This window comes from Phoenix dactylifera, chromosome 6, assembly GCF_009389715.1.
Source record: "Phoenix dactylifera cultivar Barhee BC4 chromosome 6, palm_55x_up_171113_PBpolish2nd_filt_p, whole genome shotgun sequence".
Taxonomy (NCBI): domain Eukaryota; kingdom Viridiplantae; phylum Streptophyta; class Magnoliopsida; order Arecales; family Arecaceae; genus Phoenix; species Phoenix dactylifera.
This window is the reverse complement of record NC_052397.1, coordinates 9,100,980-9,128,036: the sequence shown is the minus strand read 5'-3', so window position 1 is coordinate 9,128,036 and position 27,057 is coordinate 9,100,980. Positions and strand designations below refer to the sequence as shown.

General features: G+C 38.6%; 1 protein-coding gene across 1 annotated transcript in view; it reads right to left on the bottom strand.

The window, feature by feature from the left end:
* Positions 1–631: 631 nt before the first annotated feature.
* Positions 632–27,057, bottom strand: part of LOC103697029 (mitogen-activated protein kinase kinase kinase 1-like) — a 63,326-nt gene continuing 36,900 nt past the window's right edge. The window contains exon 4 of the mRNA XM_039127367.1: positions 632–1,113. Coding sequence (XP_038983295.1) covers positions 898–1,113 — 216 coding nt within the window. The 3' untranslated portion in view covers positions 632–897. The remainder of the gene's footprint in view (positions 1,114–27,057) is intronic.

The following is a 27,057-nucleotide window of genomic DNA, read 5'->3' as shown; positions in this document are numbered from 1 at the left end:
TGGTAATTAGGTGCTGAAGGCAGTCTGGTGCGCTTCGACCTGGCGGCTTTGTGTGCCCGGTTGTATAGCCCACCATAGCCTACGAATTGAACTATCAAAACTGTCCGACAAGCTTATAACCATGAAGGAATCAAATTCAAAAGCTAGAACCATGACATTTCATATATAAGTCACATTCTAAATGCAGCCCAATTAGGCAGGTATCATTTACACCATTGATAACAACAGTCTGCTCACCGTTCACCAGTTCAGTCTAACAAGGCAGTAATGAAACTTCTCTATCCTCCTCAGCATGGCTGAGCAGGACTCTGCATCTCCATCTTAATCATAAGAACGTCTATATGCTGATTGTGCAGAAGTAAAGCTACACATATACATACATTCATCTCACTGAAGTGATCTTTGCGCGGAACACTTTTCAGTAAGCAACTAAATAGATGGGGCTTTTGCCTCAATTCAGCATAATTAGCTTTTACCAACACTTAGCAACAAAAATGAAATGTGGTGCTGCTGAAGGCAAAATCCAACATGGTTTGTTGCTGCATGAGATGTTATTTTGAATCTCAGATGAAAACAACAGAGACCCAGGCAAACCACCACTCCAGGCATGAAATATTAGAGGACGTTCTGCTGAAACATACCTCAGAAATGTTTTCAAATTATATTTTTGAAAGCAAAATTATATGAAATCTGCAAGATGAACATGGACATATCTAACCATGCATTTCTTCTATAACAAGTCAAACAAGAAGGCAAATGCTGCACTGTGAAGCACTTTATCCTTCCATGATCCTCCATTTTACTTTTTTGTTTCTGTAATAGATGATAATCTTATTGAAAACAAAAGAAAAGATTAAAAATACAATGCTTTACCTTCTAATTCTTGATGAAAGATGTCTAGCTTCCTCTTCCAATAATATCAGAAGGTTGACCAGAGCTAGCAGATGCTGGAAGTAATCTACTCACGAATGGGTGCTTCAATAGCTGAGCAGCAGAGGGCCGATCATCTGGATTTTGCTGTACACATTGGTGGATGAAATCACAAGCCTCTTTTGACAGAGAGCCAGGAATAGGTGGTGGTTCACCGCGACCAATTCTGAAAAAAGCTTGGGTCTGCCAATAATATAGGACTAGAATTACTAGAACCAACATTCTCTTATATGCTGAAATAGCTGTTCCATCCTCTCAAGCAATATAAGAGAAAAAATGAAAGCCGCATGAAATTTGAAGTCAATGTTGGTAATCAAGGTATATTTTCTAGGATAATGAGCATAGCTTTTACATAATATTATCAATTATCACATATTTTAAGAGAAGTTAAATTATAAGTAAATATTTTTTCTAAAATATAAAATTTTGTTTATTTTTTTAAAAAAGTGCAGATTTACTTTACATAATTTATGGTGATGATAGATGCAATTTATGACGTGTGTTGATTTAACTTGCAGAAAGGGATCCAAGAAGGAAGGAGACTGACAGGTTAGCATCAACGTATGATGTTTTCAAGCCAACACCATTAGAGGTGCAATCAATGCAACACAAGGTAGAGGGAGAAGGCATGATAAAATTGAAGCAACATTTGCCAATGATTACCCTAACATGCCTACTTGTAAGAAATATATTAAGAGACTTGGCAATTGATGAAGAAGCACTCTGCCAATTTTAGGGAGAGCAAGAAAAAAAAGTGTCGATGTCGAGATTAAGCATCAGGAAAGTAAACCACCTTCATATCACTGGAGGGGTTTAGAGGACAAGGAGATGTTGGATCTAGATGACATAGAGGCAGCTCAGAGTTCAGCTGCCATACAGAACAGTCTGCATGACTAGTATTAGAACGAGGTTGCTAGGCATAAGACTCACTTTGGGCCCTCACAGTATGAGATGGATTCTGGTCCCAAATCCGCCTGGGGAGATCTATGCTCCGAGAGGAACCGGTCAGTCGGAGAGACTATTGATAAAGGTAGCAGTTAGATAGCCTCCATGTTTGAGGTCTTTACTAGCATGAAGGGAAGGAAGCCTAGAGATATACCAACAAGAGCCATCGTTCATGACCCAGATCTACATTCCCTTCACAACAAAGATTAGAAGTAGCAAAGGATTGATTCTGCACTTATTAAGAATAAGAAAAAGGATATGCGGTGAGCTATAACTTCCTAGTTCCACTTCAACCACATCCCTCCAAAAGCCACAAACAACATTTACTATCGATCTCAAGGTTCGTCGTCTCGATACCAGACCCCGTACCAGTGCCACACTAGCACAGTATTGGTACGGTACAGTACGGTACGAAACTTTTTGACGTACCGAGTGTTAGTACGTCACCTGTACCAGGTACCGATACCGAACCAGTATGGTATGGTACACTCTGTACCATCCAGTTCAGACCAGTACGGCATACCATGATCGGTCTATATCAGCTCCATCCAAAGAACTGACCAGACATAGAACCTCCTGGACAGAAGACATATAAGGAAAAGTACTTGATAGTAACAAAGAGATAAAGAGATAGACAACCTCCTACTAGAGCAAGTAGGACACCTATGGTGTGATTTTGACATGTGATTGTTGGATGGGAACTAGCATGCTTTCACCATTAATTTCTTGACATATTGTGATAAGAAGCTATTCTTCCATAAGTCAATTGATGCTTCTAATAAACTACACGATGCCCAATACATCCTCAAATTGGATAAGAGAGCACCATGTTGTGTAGATGGTTATGAATAATAGATCATTGTACAAGATCACGAGGATATTTTAATGATTAGGAGGCCATATATTTTCTGTTATCTCATGTCTGCTTTTTGTGAAAAAGGACCAATTGAAGGGGAGGTTTTCTTCAAACAACAACGAGCTAAGGCAACTATTCAGTCAAATGACATTGAGCATGTTTCCCATCTCTTCTCGAGAAACAAGAGGGGTATTTATTTGCAAAATTGTGCTCAGTTTCATATGTGGCAATTCCACCAAGATCTCTTCGTTAGTTAGGAGAATAATCAGCACAAATCGGATTTTTTTTTGAGGAATGTATTGAGAGAGAACTTGATTTGGTTAGACAATGTGTGGTTAGTATACAAAAATCGGTTTTTTAGCAAGGTATGGAATATATTGTCAAATATTCAATATGATTCCAAAAGATCCATTTTCGTTCAAGCCCACATGCTGCTCATTGCATAGATTTGATGCTAATGAATGTTGGCAAGATGCATGCACTATATTGCACTCGATAGCCCTATAAAAAAGGAAAGCCTACATCAGATGTTCATAGTGCTGGGCCGCAGGAGAATAGAGTGGCATGGAAGGTAGTCATGTTGAGGCCTTACTGACAAATTAGCAGTTCTAGAAGTAGGTCAAGGGAATAGTCGAGGCAATCACAACACTCTATTATGTACTCAGAGCCGTGGATGGTGAGAGGTATCGTCAAATGGGTTTCTTATATCATATGATGATGAATGCCAAGTCTAAAGATCAGGTAGTGTATATTGACTTATTGGAGCAAAGGTTTGATTAGTAGATGAGCAAGAAGTTCTATTTAGCAGTAATCCAAATGCAATCCTCAATACTTGTTTATTTTTATAAAATAAAATTTAAATACAATCATTTATTTCTTAATTAAATTAATTACATATCTTGGCAGCATACCATCTCAACCCAAAGTTCCAATACAATGTTCCAAGAATAGATATGGATGAGGAATAATTGGCCTCCCTGCACCATGCCATTTACAATATAGAGCCTAATTCGATCATTGCTACCAAATGTCCGAAGTTAAGAGGATGCGAGATCATTATTTTGTCAATTCAAGCAAATCATCGACATCATATATCATATGTGTTTTACAGACAAACTTTTAGAGAGGGCTCCTATAGTTTTGGTGAGAGGGTACCTATGGCAAACAATGATAATATGAATCTAGGTACTTTTTGACATCGACTATAACTAGTGTCTACTGTGCAGATACCGGGCCCCGAACCGGTTGTTCAGCGGCACAGGTCGGTACGGGCCTGCGCAGTGCCGTGCCGGGCCTGTACCGATATAGTAGAGGCAGGGTAGAGGGTGAGCGGGAGAGACAAAAAGAGAGAAGGGGCAGAGAGGGAGGGAGAGAGGAGGGCGGCGGAGGGCCAGCGGAGGTCGGCGACTCGGGTGGAGGAGATGGAGAAGGGCTCCGCAACCAGATCTCCTGTTTCGTTCGAAACAAGGGTCCAACCGTTTTTTTACTTTTACAACTTTTAAGTAAAGTCGACAAGTGATTTGCCAACTTCACTTAAATATTACAAAATTAAAAAATTGGCCGGACCCCTATTTCTAACGAAACAAGAGACCCGATCATGGTGCCCAGAGGAGTCTCCTCCATGTAGCTCGCCGGCTGGCCTCCGCCTCCCTTTCTCTTCCTTCCTGTTGCCCAAGGTGACAAGCCAAGAGGGGGGGGGGTGAATTGGTTTCTCTTAATTTTAACTATCTTACTTATGTTAATTGATGAGTTAGTAAAATAAACAAATCACAATACAAACAACAAGAAGTATAGTGGTTCGGTGCTCTTTTTAGCACCTACGTCCACTCTCCAAGCGACCCCTTGGGAATTCACTATAATCCCGCGGATTACAGTTGGATTGTTTTCCGGGCTCACAATCCGAAAACCTTTACACTTTGGTTTTTCGGGTTCACCAAAAACCTATGTTGGTTTTACGGGCTCACCAACGAACCTATGTTGGTTTTACGGGCTCACCAACGAACCTTTACAATTGGTTTTACGGGTTCACCAATCAACCTATTCCGTTGGTTTTGCGGGCTAACCAACTAACCTTTACAAGGAGTTTAATAAACAAAGAAAGAAGATTTAAGCTCCTAGATGAGCAAATATAACAATATAATCTACAAAGAAGAGTTTAGAGAATAGTTATCGCTTTATGTGACTTCTCTCTTATTTGTCAAGGATGCTTCACTCTTCAAGGGTGGATGGAGCTCTTAATGACTCTTTGAATCTGCTCAACCACTTTCTTTTGACTCTTGAATGAAGCACTTGGATGAAGAAGATTAGGGCACTTTCTCTTTCTTGTGTACACTTTGATATTCTTTGGAAAGGATGTTCTCTCTGATGAATAGTGCCACTTTAAATAGTTTCCTTCATCCATTGGACAAGCCCCAATGGTTAGAATTCAAAAACTAGCCGTTACTCACTGTTGGAAGGACAAAAAGTACTTCTGCAGAACTAGCCGTTATGCTTCTGCCCGTGTTTGGGTCGGCTCAACCTGTCCTTGGGTCGACCCAACTTTCACTTGGGTCGACTCAACCTTTTCTTGGGTCGACCCTCTCAGAACCACAGAAACTTGCAATTCAGCCTTCCTTCACTTGGGTCGACCCAACATTTCTTTGGGTCGACTCAAGGTTCAGTTGGGTCGACTCAACTTCTTCTTGGGTCGACCCTCTCAGGGTTTCCAGAGAACCTTTTCTATCATCTGTTCTGTCTTGCCTTTGGGTCGACCCTCTCAGGGTTTGGGTCGACTCAAGCTTGGGTCGACTCAACTTCATCTTGGGTCGACCCTCTCAGTATTTCCAGAGAACCATTTTCTGAGTTGTTGAGAAGCTTGAAGTTTGGGTCGACTCATGCTTTCCTTGGGTCGACCCAACTTACTGTTCATCTGTGCCATTTTTGCAGAAGTGTGCCAAATGCTTTCTTGATGTGCCGGGGTCGACCCAATCAACCTTGGGGTCGACTCAATCCATACTTTGCTGCAACTCAAGGTTAGATTCATCCAAGTAAACAATGAAATGCATTTATACAAATATACTGAGAGTAACAGACTTATAAATGAAGTATCGAATTAACTTGTAGCATACTCTTGATTATTGCTTGTTAATCATCAAAATAACACTATCATCCTCAATCTTCCCCTTTTTGATGATTACAAAATATAGAGTATGAGCCTATTGATACTTATCTTAAAATCAGTTTTTAAAAGGGCTCAAGTTGCTGAATTTCAGCTTTTCAAATATGAGAGTGAAGTCTCCCCCTATATCATTCAAATGTTTCCAATTTGACTTTTTGAATTGCTCCCCCTTTCATTTATATTTTATTAAAGATGAAACTCCAAAAATTTGAGATAAAGCATGAGTTTCAGGTTATGTATCGAGGTGTGAAAGATGCGTGCCAAATTCTGAAATTCTATGTGCCAAATTCTGAAATTCAATAGAAATTTTAGATTTGATCATTTTCATTGTTACAAATTGCTCCCCCTTAAATGTATATGCTTTCCCATTATAATTTTCAATTTGTTTTACAACTTATTTCTCTTTTCTTACACAACTTATTTCTCTTTCTTTACTTCTCCCCCTTTTTGTTATCATCAAATAGGTGTATGGGAATAGATACAATAAGTAACAAACATTCAAACTTCATTGATCAAAATAGGAACATTTTAGTACAATAATGCCAAAAACAAAAACAAATACAATGTTCCTCAATCAAAGTTCAAAATACATGATAAACACAAAATACATATGAGAATTAGATACCTATCCTAGGCTCTAAATAGAAATACTAATATCAGCCTAGGGAGTATCTAATGGCTGGGATCTAATCCTCATCCTCCTAGTGTACGAGGCGAGGGGAGGTCGAGCCTGATGAGACTGAGTCTGGCGTGGAGCACGATGAGCTGGATGACTCTGTGCCGAAATCTCTGACTCAGCAGCCTGTGGCACAGATGGTCCATGAGTCTCTCTCTCTCCGTAGAGCTCCTATCTGCTCCCTCAGATCACTGATCTCAGCAGACATGATGTCTAATCTGCTCGTCAGCCCATCAGTGATAGTCCTCGCCTGAGCTGACATAAGCTCTGTCATCCTACTCCAGAACTCATCTGTATCTCCCGCAGGAACAGATGACGATGGTCCAGCCTTTGAAGGTGCAGTAGGATGATCCATATGCTCCTCATCCTCAGGGATAGGGTCTCCAATATCTGGTGCATCACCCTCTGGTGCATCACCCTGAATCCCTGCTCCAGTATGAACCCACTGCCCGTTCACTTTCTCATAGCCCATGCGTATAAGTGATCGTGCAGTGTATGTATCAGTATGAAGTAGCTGCCTGGAGATCTCCCCCTCGACAGATATGTCGTGCTGTCGGAAGATCAAGGTGAGTATCATACCATAAGGCAGGGATACTCTGGAGTTGCAGATCACCTTCCTCATCTGCCTCAGGATCATGGCCGGGAGATTCAAGGGAATACCCTGAATAATATGCTCCATCACTACTAGATCTCGCTCTGTGATGAGATCGAATCTCCCGCTCTTCGGAAATAAAATCCTATTTATGATGCTGAGCAATAACCTCATTTCTGCAGAAAGAGAGCTTGCTATTACCTTCTCCGAAAAGTCGAAGTCTTCATTCTCCATTATCAACTGCAGGGCTCTCATCTTGTTTTCAGGCTTTTCTGGAGTGGCTCCTTCGCAGGGAAGATGAAGCAACTCACTCAAACTCTCCTCGGAAACTCGAACCCTAACTCCTCGAACTTCCGAAATGAGCCCTCCCATTCCAGTTTTGAGGAAGGCATAGAACTCCCGAACTAGTCCAGGGTAGATCATCACATCTAGGGAGCAAAGATACTCCCAACCTTGCCTTTGGATCCATTCCCTCAAACGGAACCCTTCTTGATCAAAGAACTCGGAATGGATCCTTCTCCCCGTTGTAACCGGTCTCCCCGCAAACCTTGCAAGTTGTACTAAGGGGGAAGGAGGAGGAGGTGGCTCTGCACGTGCCTCACGTTGTGGAGACACTGTAGATGGCTCCGTAGCTTCTCTTTCCTCACATTGGATCCGTGAGACTCTCCCGGATCTCTTGGCTACGGCTCTTTTGGGTCCCATTTCTCTAAGATCTTGAAGTAATCTAGCGTTTGGAGTTGATTGGAGGAGTTTGGAGTGTGGGGAATAGAGTTTTCAGAAGAGGACAAGGGCAAACAGTGCCATAAAAAAAGCTCTCGGGTCCCCCTTTTAACAGTGGGGTCCCGACGTTGGGTCGACTCAAGAATTTTCTTGGGTCGACTCAACGTTGGGTCGACCCAAGTTCAGAATTTTTTTTTTTCTCTTCCTTTTTGCTTCTAAAAATTTTTCTTGCTTCCAATCCTTATGAATTCTTTCTGGGACAATGATACATGAGTTGGAAATCTATAGATGACAAGTTTGACTCATGTTTCATGGGTTTTTAGAAATGGGAGGAATGTATCATGAGACTGCTTGCTCCCTTTTATGTCTCTTCAATAAAAAGGATCACATATGCCTAATTCCCTCCTTAGCGTGCAGAATCTATCTTCACTCAAGGGTTTTGTGAATATGTCGGCTAATTGTTTTTCAGTGCATATATGCTCAATACATATGTTTCCATTTTGCACATGATCCCTAATAAAATGATATCTTATTTCTATGTGTTTGGCTTTAGAATGCTGAACCGGAGTTTTAGTGAGGTTGATGGCACTAGTATTATCACACTTAATAGGAATGTTATCTAGCTTAACTCCATAGTCCTCTAGTTGTTGCTTAAGCCATAGTACTTGAGCACAATAACTGCCAGCAGCTATATATTCAGCTTCAGCTGTTGACAGTGCCACTGAATTCTGCTTTTTGCTAAACTATAATACTAAGTTATTTCCTAAGAATTGACATGTTCCACTAGTGCTCTTCCTATCTAATTTGCATCCAGCAAAATCAGCATCTGAGTATGCAAGCAAATCTAGACAGGAGTCTCTTGAGTACCATAATCCTATGTTCGTAGTTCCGCTTAAATATCTAAGGATTCTTTTAACAACACTTAAATGTGACTCCTTAGGATCTGATTGGTATCTAGCACATATTCCTACACTAAACACGATGTCTGGTCTACTAGCAGTAAGGTAGAGCAAGGATCCAATTAGTCCTCTATAAAGCTTAATATCAATACTCTTTCCTTTCTCATCTTTGTCAAGCTTACTAGTAGGATTCATTGGAGTGCCTACTCCCTTATGATTTTCATTCCCAAACTTCTTTAGTATTTCCTTTGTATACTTAGTTTAATGAATAAAGATACCTTCTTTAGTTTGTTTGATTTGTAATCCTAGAAAGAAACTTAGTTCTTCCATCAAACTCATTTCGAATTCTTCGTGCATTAAATCAGCAAATTCTTTGCAAAGAGTATCATTTGTGGCACCAAAGATTATGTCATCTACATATATTTGTACCACTAATAGATTTTCGTCCTTTCTTTTGAGAAACAGTGTTTTATCTACATTTCCTCTACTAAAGTCATTATTTAGTAGAAATTTGCTTAATCGATCATACCAAGCCCTAGGTGCTTGCTTCAATCCATATAATGCCTTATATAGTCTAAGGCATCGATTCCAAATCTACTCATTAGGGTTTATCGATCATCAAGATAATCCCTATGAGTCCCACTATCCACTAGTGACACCTAGCAGCATGTAGTGGCTACCCAGCAGAATAGAATTATGAACCTCTAGGTGCAGTTATCATGTGATACAGTCTTTCTATCGTGGATCCCTACAGGATGGAGGTCATGGATAACTCGTCAAACCCCTTCGTCTGTCATATGTCAAGATTTATTCGACTTAAGTTCGAGAGCGGAGAACTCTTTCTCCACTGTGCAATCTGCCCCGGCCGAGGTCTTACGAACTCAGTCTTATAAATCATATAGGATCTCTCCTTATCTATCAAGGTCGATAGATTCCTTGTAGATGCATACCCTACTCCTACAGTGAACTTACTGCAGCCAATCTACACTGCATGGACCCATATGGCTAGAGACCATGTATTTGTGCAGTCAAACTACAATAACCTCACTGTGAGTAGCCGAAGCATCGCAGGTCAAAGGACCAGTCACACTACTGCAACATCAAGCAAGTCACTGACGAGTGGATAGACATCCAAGTGACTTCTTGTGTTGGTCATGCTCAGTACCCTTGTTCTCTAACAAGCACCTGCACTATCACTTCAGTGTCCCTACACTGTGGACTCGAGTCTCATCCATCCATAAGGAAAGTGATGTGTGCACTGATCTCATCGGATCGATCACCGTCCTCGTGATGATCCATCGATCAGGAGCATTCAGAAATTAACCACCAATGATACATGGCTCAAATTCTTAACTCTTAAGAATATGTATCATCATCTTATTAATTTCTTGGACGATTCATAGACACAAACAATATGAATGAAAAAGATGCCTTTTATTTATTCAATAATAAACAGTCAAGTACAAAATTATGTCCTAGAATTAATAATGTGTCAGCCAAAATTGGCTTCTAGGGCATACATCTAACAAGAAGCATTTTTAGGGGCATACAAGCTACTCTTCACCAAAATTTGGTGTCCATTTATTCAAATTTTGATGCGATCATACGCACAATGGCCTATGCCTAAATTTAGAAAAAATTAAAAAATAAGTAATAACATTTATTGCATGCCCACAAGCCTAGAAAAATATATGTAGCATCCATTATTGGATTCTACATGAATCTGAACTGAAATTATTTTTTTAAAATATTTATATTTGAAAAAAATTAATTTAAAAAATAAAAATATATAATTAATACCAAAAATTATGAAAAATTAGTAGTACATAATACATATTTCAAAAGTATTTTTTGAAGTAAAAAACATATCTTTTCTTGAATTTATGATATTTAAACATATTTTTAAATTTAAAAATTACTAAAATATATAAATAAATAAATAAATAATATAAAAAATTAGTATTACGTATTAGATAAATTAGATATATTTTTTGAGGTAATAAAATTATCTCTATCGTAATGAAATTTTGCTATTTTTAAATAATTGATAAATTGACGTACTTAATAAACGTGCAAGAATGGAACCATAAAAGAAAAAGAAGCTAAAGCGTGACATTGGTTAAAATCATGAGCAAATACTCTCGGGTCGGCACTATTCGAAATGCAACTGGTGCAACACAGAGTTCAAGAGAGGAGAGGTAACCAAAATGAAGTAGCACTTAGCTGGTGGTTACGTCGACGTATCTATATATCGAAAATGCCCACAGGAGGTTCAGCAGCTGATGAAAAAGCACTTTTCTGATTTCAAAGCAGCAAAGAAGAGGGTTGCCAAGAAGAAGGTAGAGATAGGCCGTCGAGCGGTAGGGCCACTTTCCTATCACTCTAGAAAGTTAGAGGAGGCCTCCGCTTCAGATGACAAGGAGGCATAGATTCAGGCTGCCATTCAGGCGAGCCTGGATGATCAGTAGCAGCAGGATAAGGTGGCCAGGCATAGGGCTCGTTTGGGCCCTCATACGACGAGTCGGGTACCGATTCTGCGAGCAACAGGGCAAATCCAGAGTTCAGGAGAACCTCCTCAATCAAAGAGGCCGTCAGCAGAGGCGGTGGTTGTATTGCATCTATGCTGGAAGTTTTTAGTAACAAAAAAAAAAATCACCTAGAGAGATTCCACTAGAAGCCACCATCCATGATTTAGATCCAAATGGCTTCCCCAGCATAGATTCAAAGCAGCATAGGGTTGATACAATGCCGAAAAAGAATAAGAAGAAAAATATATGGCGAGCTATTCGATCAAAGTTCCACTTCAGCCACATCCCAGCAAATGTGGCAGACAATTCTTACTATAGTCTGCCATTTACTGCATGTAGATTGTCGATCTTAGTGTATATCCTCCAAGACCGAAAGACATCTACGGTGAGCTTCTTGACAATAATAATGAGGAGCTAGAGAAGTGGATTGCCTCATACAAGAGCAAGTGGCCAATGTATAGACTAATATTGATGTGTGATGGTTGGATCGGTCCTACCAAGCGGAGCATTATCAACTTCTTGATATATTATGATACGAAGACTTTCTTTCTTAAGTTGGTTGATGCTTCCGATCAGGTGCACGACGCTATGTACATCCTCAGATTGATCGAGGAGGTGATTGATCAGGTATGAGAGAAGAATGTCGTGCAGGTCATCACTAATAATGGGCTACAATATAAGACCGTCAAGGATATCTTGATGGAGCGATGGTCACATATTTTTTGGATCCCATATGCTGCACATTGTATCAACCTCATGTTGATGGACAACCCAAACCATCACCAGATATATTTATAAATATACATGGGTCCTTTCACTATGAGGAGTGTTGCCCAAGGTGACAAGCCAAGAGGGGGGGGTGAATTGGTTTCTCTAAATTTTTACTACCTTAATTGAGTAAATTGATGAGTGAGTGAAGTTAAAAACAATATACAATACAAACACACAAGAAGTATAGTGGTTCGGTGCTCTCCTAAGCACCTACGTCCACTCCCCAAGCGACCCCTTGGGAATTCACTATAATCCCGCGGATTACAGTTGGATTGTTTTCCGGGCTCACAATCCAAAAACCTTTACACTTTGGTTTTCCGGGATCACCAAAAACCTATGTTGGTTTTACGAGCTCACCAACAAACCTTCACAGTTGGTTTTACGGGTTCACCAACAAACCTACACCATTGGTTTTACGGGCTCACCAACAAACCTTTACAAGGTGATTAAGAAGAAGAAGAAAGTTGAAACTCCTAGATGAGCAAATATAACAACTATGAGCTACAAAGAAGAGTTTAGAATATAGTTATCGCTTTGATGAGACTTCTCTCTTCTTTGTCAAGATTGCTTCACTCTTCAAGGGTTGATGGAGCTCTTAATGTTTTTTAGAATCTGCTCAATCACTTCCTTTTGGTTCTTTGAATGAAGCACTTGGATGAAGAAAATTAGGGCTCTTGTCTTTCTTGTGTAAGCTTTGATATTTTTCAAAAAGGATCACTTCTCTGATGAATAGTGTCACTTTAAATAGTTTTCCTCATCCATTGGACACCTCCCATTGGTTAGATTTCAAAAACTAGCCGTTACTTGCTGTTGGGAGGTCAAAAAGTACTTCTGCAGAACTAGCAGTTATGCTTCTGCCCGTGCTAGAGTCGACCCAAACTTTCCTGGGGTCGACTCAAACCACTGTTCATCATACTTGGGGTCGACTCAACTTTCACTGGGGTCGACCCAACTTTCACTGGGGTCGACTCCTGCTACATTGGGGTCGGCCCTCTCAGGAAACACAGAACCTTATATTTCAGCTATTTTTCACTGGGGTCGACTCAACTTTTTTTGGGGTCGACACAAGGTACAGTAGGGTCGACTCAAGTTCCACTGGGGTCAACCCTCTCAGGAATTCCAGAGACAGTTTTGAACGACACAGCCTTCGGGTCGACTCATGTTCAGTTGGGGTCGACTCAAGCATTCCTGAGGTCGGCTCCATCTGGGGTCGGCTCAAGGAAGGTTGGGGTCGGCCCTCTCAGTAAATTCTAGAGACTTGTTTTCTTGAGGCTTGAAGATGGAGTCGACTCAAGCATACTTGGGGTCGACTCCACTACTGTTCATCCGTGCCATTTTCGCAGAGGTGTGCCTGATGGTTCCATGATGTGCCGGGGTCGACTCCACCTTTCTTGGGGTCGACTCATTCCAGACTTTGCTGCATCTTAAGGTTAGATTCATCCATACAATCAATGAAATATACTTCAAGCAATTTTGAATGTATGTCATGGTAGTGCTACATACTCTTAACAATGAAAATTACTATTGTGCCCTTATGAGTACGTTTCACTTGAAACTTTGCTGAATTAGAATTTAGAATTCACTATCCCTTTTCTATTGCAAATTTTATCTCATTATTAATCATTGAAAGACATCTTGATCTTATTCTTCTAATGTATCGAGAGTGTCGAACTTAGTAATTATGTATCATGTTAACTTGTAGTATTTAATTAGATATTTTCTCAATGATTGTGTTAATCATCAAAATAACACTATCATCCTCAATCTCCCCCTTTTTGATGATTACAAAATATTGAGTATGAGCAGATTGATACTTATCTTAAAATTAGAAAATTTGTTTTAGAAGAGCTCAAGTTGCTGAATTTCAGCTTTTCAAATTTGAGAGTGAAGTCTTCCCCTTTTTCATCCAAATATTGCCAATTTGAACTTTTGATTTTCTTCCCCTTTCTTTTATATTTGGTTAAGGATGAAACTTCAAAAATTTGAGATAAAGCAAGAGTTTCAGATTATGTATCGAGGTATGAGAGGTATGTGCCAAATTCTGAAATTTGATAAAAAGTTTAGACTTTAACATTTTCATTGTTACATATTGCTCCCCCTTAAGTGTATATTATCTCCTATTATAATTTTCAAACTTATTTGTCAACTTATTGTGACTTCTTTCTTTCCTTACTTCTCCCCCTTTTTGTTATCATCAAATAGGTGCATAGCAATAGATAAGTAGAAGCAGTAAATAATAAATAATCAAATTTTATTGATCAAAATGGAACATTGTAGTACATTAATACCAAAAATACAATGTTCTTCAATCAAAGTGCAAAGTACATCAACAAGGCAAAATACATATGAGAGCTAGATAAATCCTAGGCACTAATCATAATGCTAACATCAGCCTAGAGGGTATCTAAGGGCTGTGATCTAGTCCTCATTCTCCTAGTGTAAGTGGCGAGGGGAGGTCGAGCCTGATGAGACTGAGTCTGGCGTGGACCTCGCGGAGCTGGATGACTCTATGCCGAAACCTCCGACTCAGCTGCTCGGGGCACAGATGGACCATGAGCTTCTCTCTCTCTGTAATGCTCCCACCTGCTCTCTGAGGTCTCTAATCTCAACAGTCATAATGTCCATCCTGCTCGTCAATCCGTCAGAGAGAGTCCTCATCTGAGCTGACACAAGCTCAGTCATCCTACTCCAAAACTCCTCTGTGCACCCCGTGGGTACGGATGACGATGGGCCAGCCTCTGAAGGTGCCGTAGGATGATCCTCAGGTACCTCAGCCTCAGGGATGGGGTCTCCAACCTCTGGTGCATTACCCTCCGGTGCATGTATCCCTGCTCCTCCACGCACCCACTGCCCGTTCACCTTCTCATAACCCATGCGAACTAGGGACCGTGCAGTATAAGTGTCGGTAAATAATAGATGCCTGAAGATCTCTCCCTCCACTGATATGTCATGCTGTCGGAAGACCAGGATGAGTATCATACCATAGGGCAGAAAAACTCTCAACTTGCATATAGCCTTTCTCATCTGCCTGATCATCATAGCTGGGAGGTTCAGGGGAATGCCCTGAATGACGTGCTCCATAATGACCAAATCTCGCTCAGATATGTGATCAAATCTCCCACTTTTCAGAAACAAAATCCGACCTATGAAGTTGTGCAACAACCTCATCTCAGCTGATAGAGAGCTAGCTATCACATTTTCGAAATAGTCAAAATCATCGTTCTCAAAGATCAACTGTAGAGCTCTCAACTTGCTTTTCGGCCTTTCTGGAGTTGCACCTTCGCAGGGGAGATGGAGCAACTCACTCAAACTTTCTTCTGAAACTCTAACTCGTACACCTCGGACCTCAGACACAAGCCCTCCCATTCCAACTTTTAGGAAGGCATAGAACTCACGAACCAAGCCCGGGTAGGTCACCAAATCTAGAGAGCAAAGATACTCCCATCCTTGCCTTCGGATCCAATCCCCCAAACGGAACCCTTCTTGATCCAAAAATTCGGAGTGCATCCTTCTCCCCGTGGTTACCGGTCTTCCCGCATATTTAGCAAGTTGAACTGAAGGGGAAGGAGGTGGAGGAGGCTCAACACGTGTCTCACCTTGTGGAGAAACTATAGAGGAATCTCTAGCATGTCTATCTACAATGGTTGGGCATGAGACTCTTCCGGATCTCTTAGCAACGGCTCGCTTGGGTCCCATTTTCACCAAATCCTTCCTTAGGTCTTGATCTAACGGCGTAGAGAAGCAATCTAGCACTGTTTGGAGATGATTGGAAGGGATTGGAAAGTGGAAAATAGGATTTTAGGAAGAGGACAAGATGAAACAGTGCCCTATAATAGCTCACGGGTCCCTCTTTAAAAATAGGGTCCCGCCGTTGGGTTGACATCAAATTTTTTTTGGGTCGACTCAACGTGGGGTCGACCCCATTCTGGCTCGGGTCGGCCCCAGTTCAGAAAAATTTTCTTTCTTTTTTTTAAAAAAATTTTTCCTTTCCTCCAATCCTTACAAATTCTTTATGGGACAATGATTCATGAGTAAGGAGTCTATAAATGGCTAGTTTGACTAATGTTTCATGGGTTTTTCGAAATGGGAGGAGAGTATCATGAGACAACTTGTTCCTTTTATATCTCTTCAATCAAAAGGATCACATATACCTAATTCCCTTCTAAGCATGCAAAATCTATCTTCACTTAAAGGTTTTGTGAATATGTCAGCTAATTGTTTCTCAGTACATACATGCTCAATACATATGTTCCCATTTTGCACATGATCTCTAATGAAATGATATATTATTTCAATATGTTTGGCTTTAGAGTGCTGAACCGAATTTTTGGTAAGGTTAATGGCACTAGTGTTATCACACTTTATAGAATGTTATCTAGTTTAATTCCATAGTCCTCTAGTTGTTGCTTGAGCTATAGTACTTGAGCACAGCAACTCTCGGCAGCTATATATTCGGCCTCAGCCGTTGACAATGCTACTGAATTCTGCTTTTTGCTAAACCATGATACTAAGTTATTTCCTAAAAATTGACATGTTCCACTAGTGCTCTTCCTATCTAATTTGCAACCAGCAAAATCTGCATCAGAATATGCAAGTAAATCTAGATAGGAGTCTCTAGAGTACCATAAACCTATGTTTGTGGTTGCTCTCAAATATCTAAGGATTCTTTTGACAGCACTTAGATGTGACTCCTTAGGATCTGATTGGTATCTAGCACATATTCCCACACTAAACACTATGTTTGGCCTACTAGCAGTAAGGTAAAGCAAAGATCCAATTAAGCCTCTATAAAGCTTCATATCTATACTTTTTCCTTTTTCATCTTTGTCTAGCTTACTAGTGGGATTCATTGAGGTGCCTATTTCCTTGTGATTTTTATTTCCAAACTTCTTTAATATTTCCTTTATGTACTTAGTTTGATGAATAAAGATACCTTTCTTAGTTTGCTTGATTTGTAATCCGAGAAAGAAATTTAGTTCTCCCATCATACTCATCTCGAATTCTCCTTGCATTAATTTAGCAAACTCTTTGCAAAGATTATCATTAGTGGCACCAAAGATTATGTCATCTACATATATTTGTACTACTAGCAGATTTTTATTTTTTCTTTTGAGAAAAAGTGTTTTATCTACATTTCCTCTACTGAAATCATTATTCAGTAGAAATTTGCTTAGTCGATCATACCAAGCCCTAAGTGCTTGTTTCAATCCATATAATACCTTATGTAATCTAAACACATGATTTGGCAATTCATGATTCTCAAAACCAGAAAGTTGCTCTACATATATTTCTTCCTCTATAAAATAGTTTAAGAAGGCACTTTTTACATCCATTTGATACAATTTGAAATCCATGAAGCATGCAAAAGCTAGAAGTAATCTAATAGCTTCTAATTTGGCCACGGGAGCAAATGTTTCCTCAAAATCTATCCCTTCTTCTTGATTGTATCCCTTAGCTACAAGTTTAGCTTTATTTCTTATAACTACCCCATTTTCATCTAATTTATTTCTAAAGATTCATTTTGTTCCAATTACAGAGTTATGCTTTGGTCTCTCAGTTAATGTCCATACATTGTTTCTTTTGAATTGTTTTAATTCTTCTTGCATAGCATTTATCCAATTTATGTCTTTTTCAGCTTATTCATAAGTCTTAGGTTCTATTTGTGAAACAAAAGCAAGATAGTCATTTAAATTTCTAAGAGAGGATCAAGTTCTTACCCCTTGAGATGGATCACCAATGATTAAGTCTTTAGGGTATCCATGTGCATACCTTCATTCCTTTGGCAAGTCTTGAGATTGTGGTGGCACGCGATCATTTTTCTTTTCTTGATTTGGCACGTCATCAAGATTCAATTTTTCAAAGTCAATAATTCCTGCACATCATCAAGAGTATTTTCTCTCCTAGGAGACTCACTATCAGACTCATCAAAAATGATATTAATTGACTCTTCAACTACAAGAGTTCTTTTGTGGAACACTCTGTATGCCCTGCTACATGTAGAGTATCCTAAGAAGATACCTTCATCTGATTTGGCATCAAATTTACTTAGATCCTCCTTGCCATTGTTTAAAATGAAACACCTACATCCAAATACTCTAAGATATTTAGCAGTTGGTTTATTATTCTTCCAAAGTTCATAAGGAGTTTTCCTAGTTATAGGTCGTATTAAAATTCGATTTAGAATATGGCAAGCAGTACTTATAGCTTCAGCCCAAAAGTACTTTGGAAGATTTGACTCGCACAACATTGTGCGTGCCATTTCTGCCAAAGTCCTATTTTTCCTTTCAATAACCCCATTTTGTTGAGGCGTTCTAGGTGCTGAAAATTGATGTGAGATACCATTTTCATTACAAAATTCTTCAAAGTGTTGATTTTCAAATTCAGTTCCATGATCACTTCGAATTGCTATTAAGGTGAGCTTCTTTTCAGTTATGATATTTTTATAATATTTCAAAAATGCTGAAAATGCTTCATTCTTATGTGCAAGAAATGAAACCCATGTATATCTTGAAAAATCATCTACTATAACTAGTCCATACTTCTTCCCTCCTAAACTCGCGGTTCTAGTAGGTCCAAATAGATCCATGTGTATGAGTTCAAAAGGCCTAGTGGTTGATACTATATTCTTTGATTTGAAGGATGATTTTGTTTGCTTTCCTAATGAGCATGGTCACAGATTTTGTCCTTTTCAAAGATCAATTTTGGCACATCTTTTATCAAATCCTTCTTGACTAGTTTTGATATTAAGTCCATACTAGCATGTCCTAGTCTACGATGCCAAAGCCAACTTGTTTCATTTTTCCTTTCTTCATTAGTAATTAAACATAATCCATTTTTTTTGCCTAAATCATGAAGATCTACCATGTAAATATTTCCATGCCTTTGTCCTATAAGTACAATGTTATTATCTTTAGGATTTGTGATTATGCATACTAAGGCTTCAAATGTGACTTTAAGATCTTTATCACAAAATTGACTTATGCTAAGTAGGTTATGTTTTAGACCATTAACTAATAAAACATTTTCTATAAAAGTGGATGGAGTAATATAAATTTTACCCTTTCCAATGATAAGTCCTTTTTCCATTGTCTCCATAGGTTACCACACCACCCTTCTTAGATTCCAAGATGACAAATTATTCTACGTCACCTGTCATGTGTCTTGAACAGCTGCTATCTAGATACCATCGTTTATCCCCCTTATTACTGCAAGACACCCCTGCAATCAAGATCAAGAATATGCTTTAGGTATCCAAACTATGTTGGGTCCTTTAGGATTAGTACTTGATGTTCCTTTTGGAACCCAAATTTTCTTGAATTTTAGCTTATAATTATCACTCAATTTGTTGTAGCTAGACTTTCTATAATTACATTCATATGCTTTATGTCCTACTTTATTGCAGCAATGACAAATTATATTTTCATTTTTGGTTTTCACAGATATGTTCTTTAAGTATTTTTGTTTTCTATTTGTTTTATATCCTAACCCAGCTTTATCATATACAACTTTTTGACTATCAAGAATTATATTTAATTTAGTTGAGCTAAGTGTAAAATTGTCCACTAAGGATTTGTATTTTTCTGCATCTTCTTTTAACTTGACATTTTCAGCAATTTGACTTTTGGTTTCATTGGTGAATCTCCTACTTAATGTTTCATAGTCATTAGATAGTTTTAGCTTTTCTTTGATAAGAGATTGATTTTCATCTTTTAGAACTTTATTTTTATTGATAAATTTCTTGTGTTCTTTCATGAGTTCTAAAAATGCATCATGTAACTCTGAGGATGATAGTGGTATTTTGATGATTAATATAATGATTAAGAGTATGTTACAAGTTAATTCGATACATCATTAATAAGTCCGTCACTCTCGATACATTAGTTTAATGAGATTAAGATGTATTTCAATGATTATTAATGAGATAAAATTTGCGATAGGAAAGGGATAGTGAATTCTAAATTCTAATTCGGCAAAGTTTCAAGTGAAACATACTCTTAAGTGGACAATAGTAATTTTCATTGTTTGGAGTATGGAGCACTACCATGACATATATTCAAAATTGTTTAGAGTTTATTTCATTGATTATATGGATGAATCTCACCTTAAGTTGCAGCAAAGTATGGATTGAGTCGACCCCAAGATTGATTGAGTCGACCCCAAGATTGATTGAGTCGACCCCGGCACATCAAGAAACCATCTGGCACACTTCTGCAAAAATGGCACGGATGAACAGTACTTGGGTCGACCCAAGCAAAAGATGAGTCGATCCAATCCTCAAGCCTCAAGAAAACAGTTCTCTGGAAACCCTAGAGGGTCGACCCAAACTAGAGTCGACCCCGAGTTAACATGAGTCGACCCAAAGGCAATGACATTCAAAAATAGGTTCTCTGAAAACCCTGAGAGGGTCGACCCAAGTGAAAGTTGAGTCGACCCAACTGAACCTTGAGTCGACCCAAAAAGTGTTGAGTCGACCCAAGTGAAGGAAGGCTGAAATACAAGGTTCTGTGGTTTCTGAGAGGGTCGACCCCAATGTTGCTTGAGTCGACCCAAGTGAAAGTTGGGTCGACCCCAGTAAAAGTTGGGTCGACCCAAGCACGGGCAGAAGCATAACGGCTAGTTCTGCAGAAGTACTTTCAGACCTCCCAACAGTGAGTAACGGCTAGTTTTTGAATTCTAACCATTGGGGCTTGTCCAATGGATGAAGGAAACTATTTAAAGTGACACTATTCATCAGAGAAAACATCCTTTTGCAAAATATCAAAGCTTACACAAGAAAGACAAGTGCCCTAATCTTCTTCATCCAAGTGCTTCATTCAAGAGTCAAAAGAAAGTGGTTGAGCAGATTCCAAGAGATATTAAGAGCTCCATCCACCCTTGAAGAGTGAAGCATTCCTGACAAAGAAGAGAGAAGTTTCATCAAGCGATAACTATTCTCTAAACTCTTCTTTGTAGCTTATAAATGTTATATTTGCTCATCTAGGAGTTTCAACATTCTTCTTTCTTTTTAATCACCTTGTAAAGGTTTGTTGGTGAGCCCGTAAAACCAACGGTGTAGGTTTATTGGTGAACCCGTAAAACCAATTGTGAAGGTTCGTTGGTGAGCCCGTAAAACCAACATAGGTTCTTGGTGATCCCGAAAAACCAAAGTGTAAAGATTTTTGGATTGTGAGCCCGGAAAACAATCCAACTGTAATCCGCGGGATTATAGTGAATTTCCAAGGGGTCGCTTGGAGAGTGGACGTAGGTGCTTAGGAGAGCACCGAACCACTATACTTCTTGTGTGTTTGTATTGTGCATTGTTCTAATTTCACTCACTCATCAATTGATTAAAGTAAGATAGTAAAAATTAAGAGAAACCAATTCACCCCCCTCTTGGCTTGTCACCTTGGGCAGCAAGTGGTATCAGAGCTAGGTGCTCATATAGTATTTGTTGATCTCACAATCAAGAGGCAAAGATCATGACAACCCAAGTGGGATGTTCTATGAGTGAGGGGCAATCCACAAATAGACCTCCTCTATTTAATGGCACTAATTACACATACTGGAAAGCTAGGATGAAGATATTCATTCAAGCTCTAGACTATGAATTGTGGTATATTATAACTAGAGGACCTAACACACCCACAATTAGTATAGAGGGCACTATCATTTCCAAACCAGAAATGGATTAGAATGAGAATGATAGAAGACTAGCACAATTAAATGCTAAAACAATAAATGTACTTTACTGTTCACTAGATGTAAGTGAATTCAATAGAATATCTACATGCATCTCTGCAAAAGAAATTTGGGATAACTTGAGGTCACACATGAAGGAACTAATCAAGTTAAGGAGTCAAAAATAAACATATTAGTACATAAGTATGAGTTGTTTAAAATGAAATCCACTGAGTCCATAACTGAAATGTTTACTCGTTTCACGGAAATAATAAATGGGCTAAAGAGTCTAGGAAAGTCTTATACTAACTCTGAATTGGTGCGAAAAATTCTCAGATCTCTACCAAGAGTTTGGGAGGCCAAGGTAACCGCAATTCAGAAAGCAAAGGACCTCAATACACTGCAATTGGAGGAACTTTTAGGATCACTCATGATCCATGAGTTGACCATGAGGCAAAATTCAGAAGATGAGGTCAAGAGAAGAAAGACCATTGCCCTAAAGTCTACCACTCCAAAACAAGAAACTAAATGGAGTGAAAGTGAGGAGTCAAATTCGGAAGAGGAAGATCATCAAGAGACGGCCCAAATCTGCCATATGGCCAATGACGATGAGGTAGATTCTGAACTTGAATGTGATTTTACTGTTGATGAATTACATGATGCATTTTTAGAACTCATGGAAGAACACAAAAAACTAATCAATAAAAATAAAGTTCTAAAAGAAGAAAATCAATCTCTTATCAAAGATAAGCTGAAACTATCTAATAACTATGAAACATTAAGTAGGAGACTCACAAATGAAACCAAGAATCTAATTGCTGAAAATGTCAAGTTAAAAGAAGATGCTGAAAAATATAAATCCTTAGTAGATAAGTTTACACTTAGCTCAACCAAATTAAATATGATTCTTGATAGTCAAAAAGCTGTATATGATAAAGCTGGATTAGGATATAAAATAAATAGAAAACAAAAATACTTAAAGAACATATTTGTAAAAGCTAAAAATGAAAATATAACTTGTCATTGTTGCAATAAATTAGGACATAAAGCATATGAATGTAACTATAGAAAGTCCAGTCAAAACAAATTGAGTAATAATTATAAGATTAAATTCAAGAAAGTTTGGGTTCCAAAAGGAACATCAAGTACTAACCCTAAAGGACCCAACATAGTTTGGGTACCTAAAGCTCATTCTTGATCTTGATTGCAGGGGTGTCTTGCAGCTAATAAGATGGATAAACGATGGTATCTAGATAGCGGCTGTTCAAGACACATGACCGGTGACGTAGACCAATTTGTCACCTTGGAGTCTAAGAAGGGTGGAGTAGTAACCTATGGAGACAATGAAAAAGGGTATATCATTGGAAAGGGTAAAATTTTCATTACTCCATCTACCTTCATAGAAAATGTCTTATTAGTTAATGGTTTGAAACATAACCTACTTAGCATAAGTCAATTTTGTGATAAAGGATTTAAAGTCACATTTGAAGCATCAGTATGCATAATCACAAATCCTAAAGATAATAGCATTGTACTTATAGGACAAAGGCAAAGAAATATTTACATGGTAGATCTTCATGAATTAGGCAAGAAAAATGGATTATGTTTAATTACTAATGAAGAAAAGAAAAATGAAACAAGTTGGCTTTGGCATCGTAGACTAGGACATGCTAGTATGGATTTAATATCAAAACTAGTCAAGAAGGAATTAATAAAAGATGTGCCAAAATTGATCTTTGAAAAGGACAAAATTTGTGGACCATGCTCATTAGGAAAACAAACAAAATCATCCTTCAAATCAAAGAATATAGTATCAACAACTAGGCCTTTTGAACTCATACATATGGATCTATTTGGACCCACTAGAACTGCGAGTCTAGGAGGGAAGAAGTATGGACTAGTTATAGTAGATTTTTCAAGATATACATAAGTTTCATTTTTGGCACATAAGAATGAAGCATTTTCAGCATTCTTAAAATATTATAATAATATCATAAATGAAAAGAAGCTCACCTTAATAGCAATTCAAAGTGATCATGGAACTGAATTTGAAAATCAACACTTTGAAGAATTTTGTAATGAAAATGGTATCATTTTCAGCACCTAGAACGCCTCAACAAAATGGGGTTGTTGAAAGAAAAAATAGGACCTTGGCAGAAATGGCACGCACGATGTTGTGCGAGTCAAATCTTCCAAAGTACTTTTGGGCTGAAGCTATAAGCACTGCTTGCCATATTCTAAATCGGGTTTTAATACGACCTATAACCAAGAAAACTCCTTATGAACTTTGGAAGAATGAGAAACCAACCGCTAAATATCTTGGAGTATTTGGATGTAGATGTTTCATTTTAAACAATGGCAAGGAGGATCTAAGTAAATTTGATGCCAAGTCAGATGAAGGTATCTTCTTAGGAAACTCCACATCTAGCAGGGCATACAGAGTGTTTAATAAAAGAACTCTTGTAGTCGAAGAGTCAGTTAATATCATATTTGATTAGTCTGATAGTGAGTCTGCTAGGAAAGAAAATATCCTTGATGATGATGCAGAAATTATTAACTTTGAAAAATTGAATCTTGATGACATGCCAAATCAAGATAAGGAAAATGATCGCGTGCCACCACAATCTCAAGACTTGCCAAAGGAATGGAGGTATGCATATGGACACCCTAAAGACTAAATCATTGGTGATCCATCTCAAGGGGTAAGAACTCGATCCTCTCTTAGAAATTTAAATGATTATCTTACTTTTGTTTCACGGTTAGAACCTAAGACTTATGAAAAAGCTGAAAAAGATACCAATTGGATAAATGCTATGCAAGAAGAATTAAATCAATTCAAAAGAAGTAATGTATGGACATTAACTGAGAGACCAAAGCATAACTCTGTAATTGGAACAAAATGGATCTTTAGAAATAAATTAGATGAAAATGGGATAGTTATAAGAAATAAAGCTAGACTTGTAGCTAAGGGATACAATCAAGAAGAAGGGATAGATTTTGAGGAAACATTTGCTCCCGTAGCTAGATTAGAGGCTATTAGATTACTTCTAGCTTTTACATGTTTCATGGATTTCAAATTGTATCAAATGGATGTAAAAAGTGCCTTCTTAAACGGTTTTATAGAGGAAGAAGTATATGTAGAGCAACCTCCTAGTTTTGAGAATCATGAATTGCCAAATCATGTGTTTAGACTACATAAGGCATTATATGGATTGAAGCAAGCACCTAGGGCTTGGTATAATCGACTAAGCAAATTTCTACTAAATAATGACTTCAGTAGAGGAAATGTAGATAAAACACTTTTTCTCAAAAGAAAAGACAAAAATCTGCTAGTGGTACAAATATATGTAGATGACATAATCTTTGGTGCCACAAATGATAATCTTTGCAAAGAGTTTGCTAATTTAATGCACGGAGAATTCGAGATGAGTTTGATGGGAGAACTAAGTTTCTTTCTCGGATTACAAATCAAGCAAACCAAAGAAGGTATTTTCATTCATCAAACTAAGTATACAAAGGAAATATTAAAGAAGTTTGGGAATGAAAATCACAAGGGAATAGGCACCCCAATGAATCCCACTAGTAAGCTAGACAAAGATGAGAAAGGAAAAAGTATACATATGAAGCTTTATAGAGGCTTAATTGGATCTTTGCTCTACCTTACTGCTAGTAGACCAGACATAGTGTTTAGTGTGGGAATATGTGCTAGATACCAATCAGATCCTAAGAAATCACATTTAAGTGCTGTTAAAAGAATCCTTAGATATTTAAGAGGAACTACAAACATAGGATTATGGTACTCAAAAGACTCCTGTCTAGATTTGCTTGCCTACTCAGATGCAGATTTTGCTGGATGCAAATTAGATAGGAAGAGCACTAGTGGAACATGTCAATTTTTAGAAAATAACTTAGTATCATGGTTTAGCAAAAAGCAGAATTCAGTAGCACTGTCAACGGCTGAAGCTGAATATATAGCTGTCGGCAGTTGTTGTGCTCAAGTACCATGGCTTAAGCAACAACTAGAGGACTATGGAGTTTAACTAGATAACATTCCTCTAAAGTGTGATAATTCTAGTGCCATCAACCTTACTAAAAATCCGGTTCAGCACTCTAAAGCCAAACACATTGAAATAAGATATCATTTTATTAGAGATCATGTGCAAAATAGAAACATATGTATTGAGCATGTATGTACTGAGAAACAATTAGCTGACATATTCACAAAACCTTTGAGTGAAGATAGATTTTGCATGCTTAGGAGGGAATTAGGCATATGTGATCCTTTTGATTGAGGAGATATAAAAAGGAGCAAGCTGTCTCATGATACTCTCCTCCCATTTCTAAAAACCCATGAAACATTAGTCAAACTAGTCATCTATAGATTCCTTACTCATGTATCATTGTCCTAGTAAGAATTTGTAAGGATTGGAAGAAAGAAAAATTTTTAAAAGGAAAAAGGAAGAGAAAGAAAAATTTCTGAACTAGGGTCGACCCAACCCAGAATGGGGTCGACCCAACGTTGAGTCGACCCAAGAAAAATCAAGGGTCGACCCAACGACGGGACCCCACTGTTAAAAGGGGGACCCGTGAGCAATCTAGGGCACTGTTTTCACTTTGTCCTCTTCCAAAAATCCTATTTCCCACTCTCAAATCTCTTCCAATCATCTCCAAATAGTAGAAGGAAGCTTCCCCAAGCCGTTAGATCAAGATCTTGAAGAAATGGGACCCAAGAAAACCGTAGCCAAGCGATCCGGGAGGGTTTCACAGACCACCCGTGTTGAAAGAGATGCTACAGAGCCTTCTACAGTGTCTCCACAAAGTGAGACACGTGTAGAGCCTCCTCCTCCTCCCTCCCCTTCAGTCCAACTTGCGAAATTTGCGGGGAGACTGGTTACCACGGGAAGAAGGATCCACTCCGAGTTTTTGGATCAAGAAGGGTTTCGGTTGGATGATTGGATCCGAAGGCAAGGATGGGAGTATCTTTGCTCCCTAGATGTGGTGATCTACCCAGGATTGGTTCGTGAGTTCTATGCCTTCCTGAAAACTGGAATGAGAGGGCTTATATCTGAAGTCTGAGGAGTGAGGGTTAGGGTTTCCGAAGAAAGTTTAAGTGAGTTGTGTTGCCCAGAGATGGTCACCCAAGAGGGGGGTGAATTGGGTGTTTTTAAAAAACTTTTTGCCTAATTAAAGATAAAACACACAAATATATGAACTAAAATAAAGATAAAGAGATAAGAAGAGACAACCACAAACACGGTTTTATAGTGGTTCGGAGCCTTCACCGCTCCTACATCCACTCCCCAAAGCGCCTTTGGGAATTTCCACT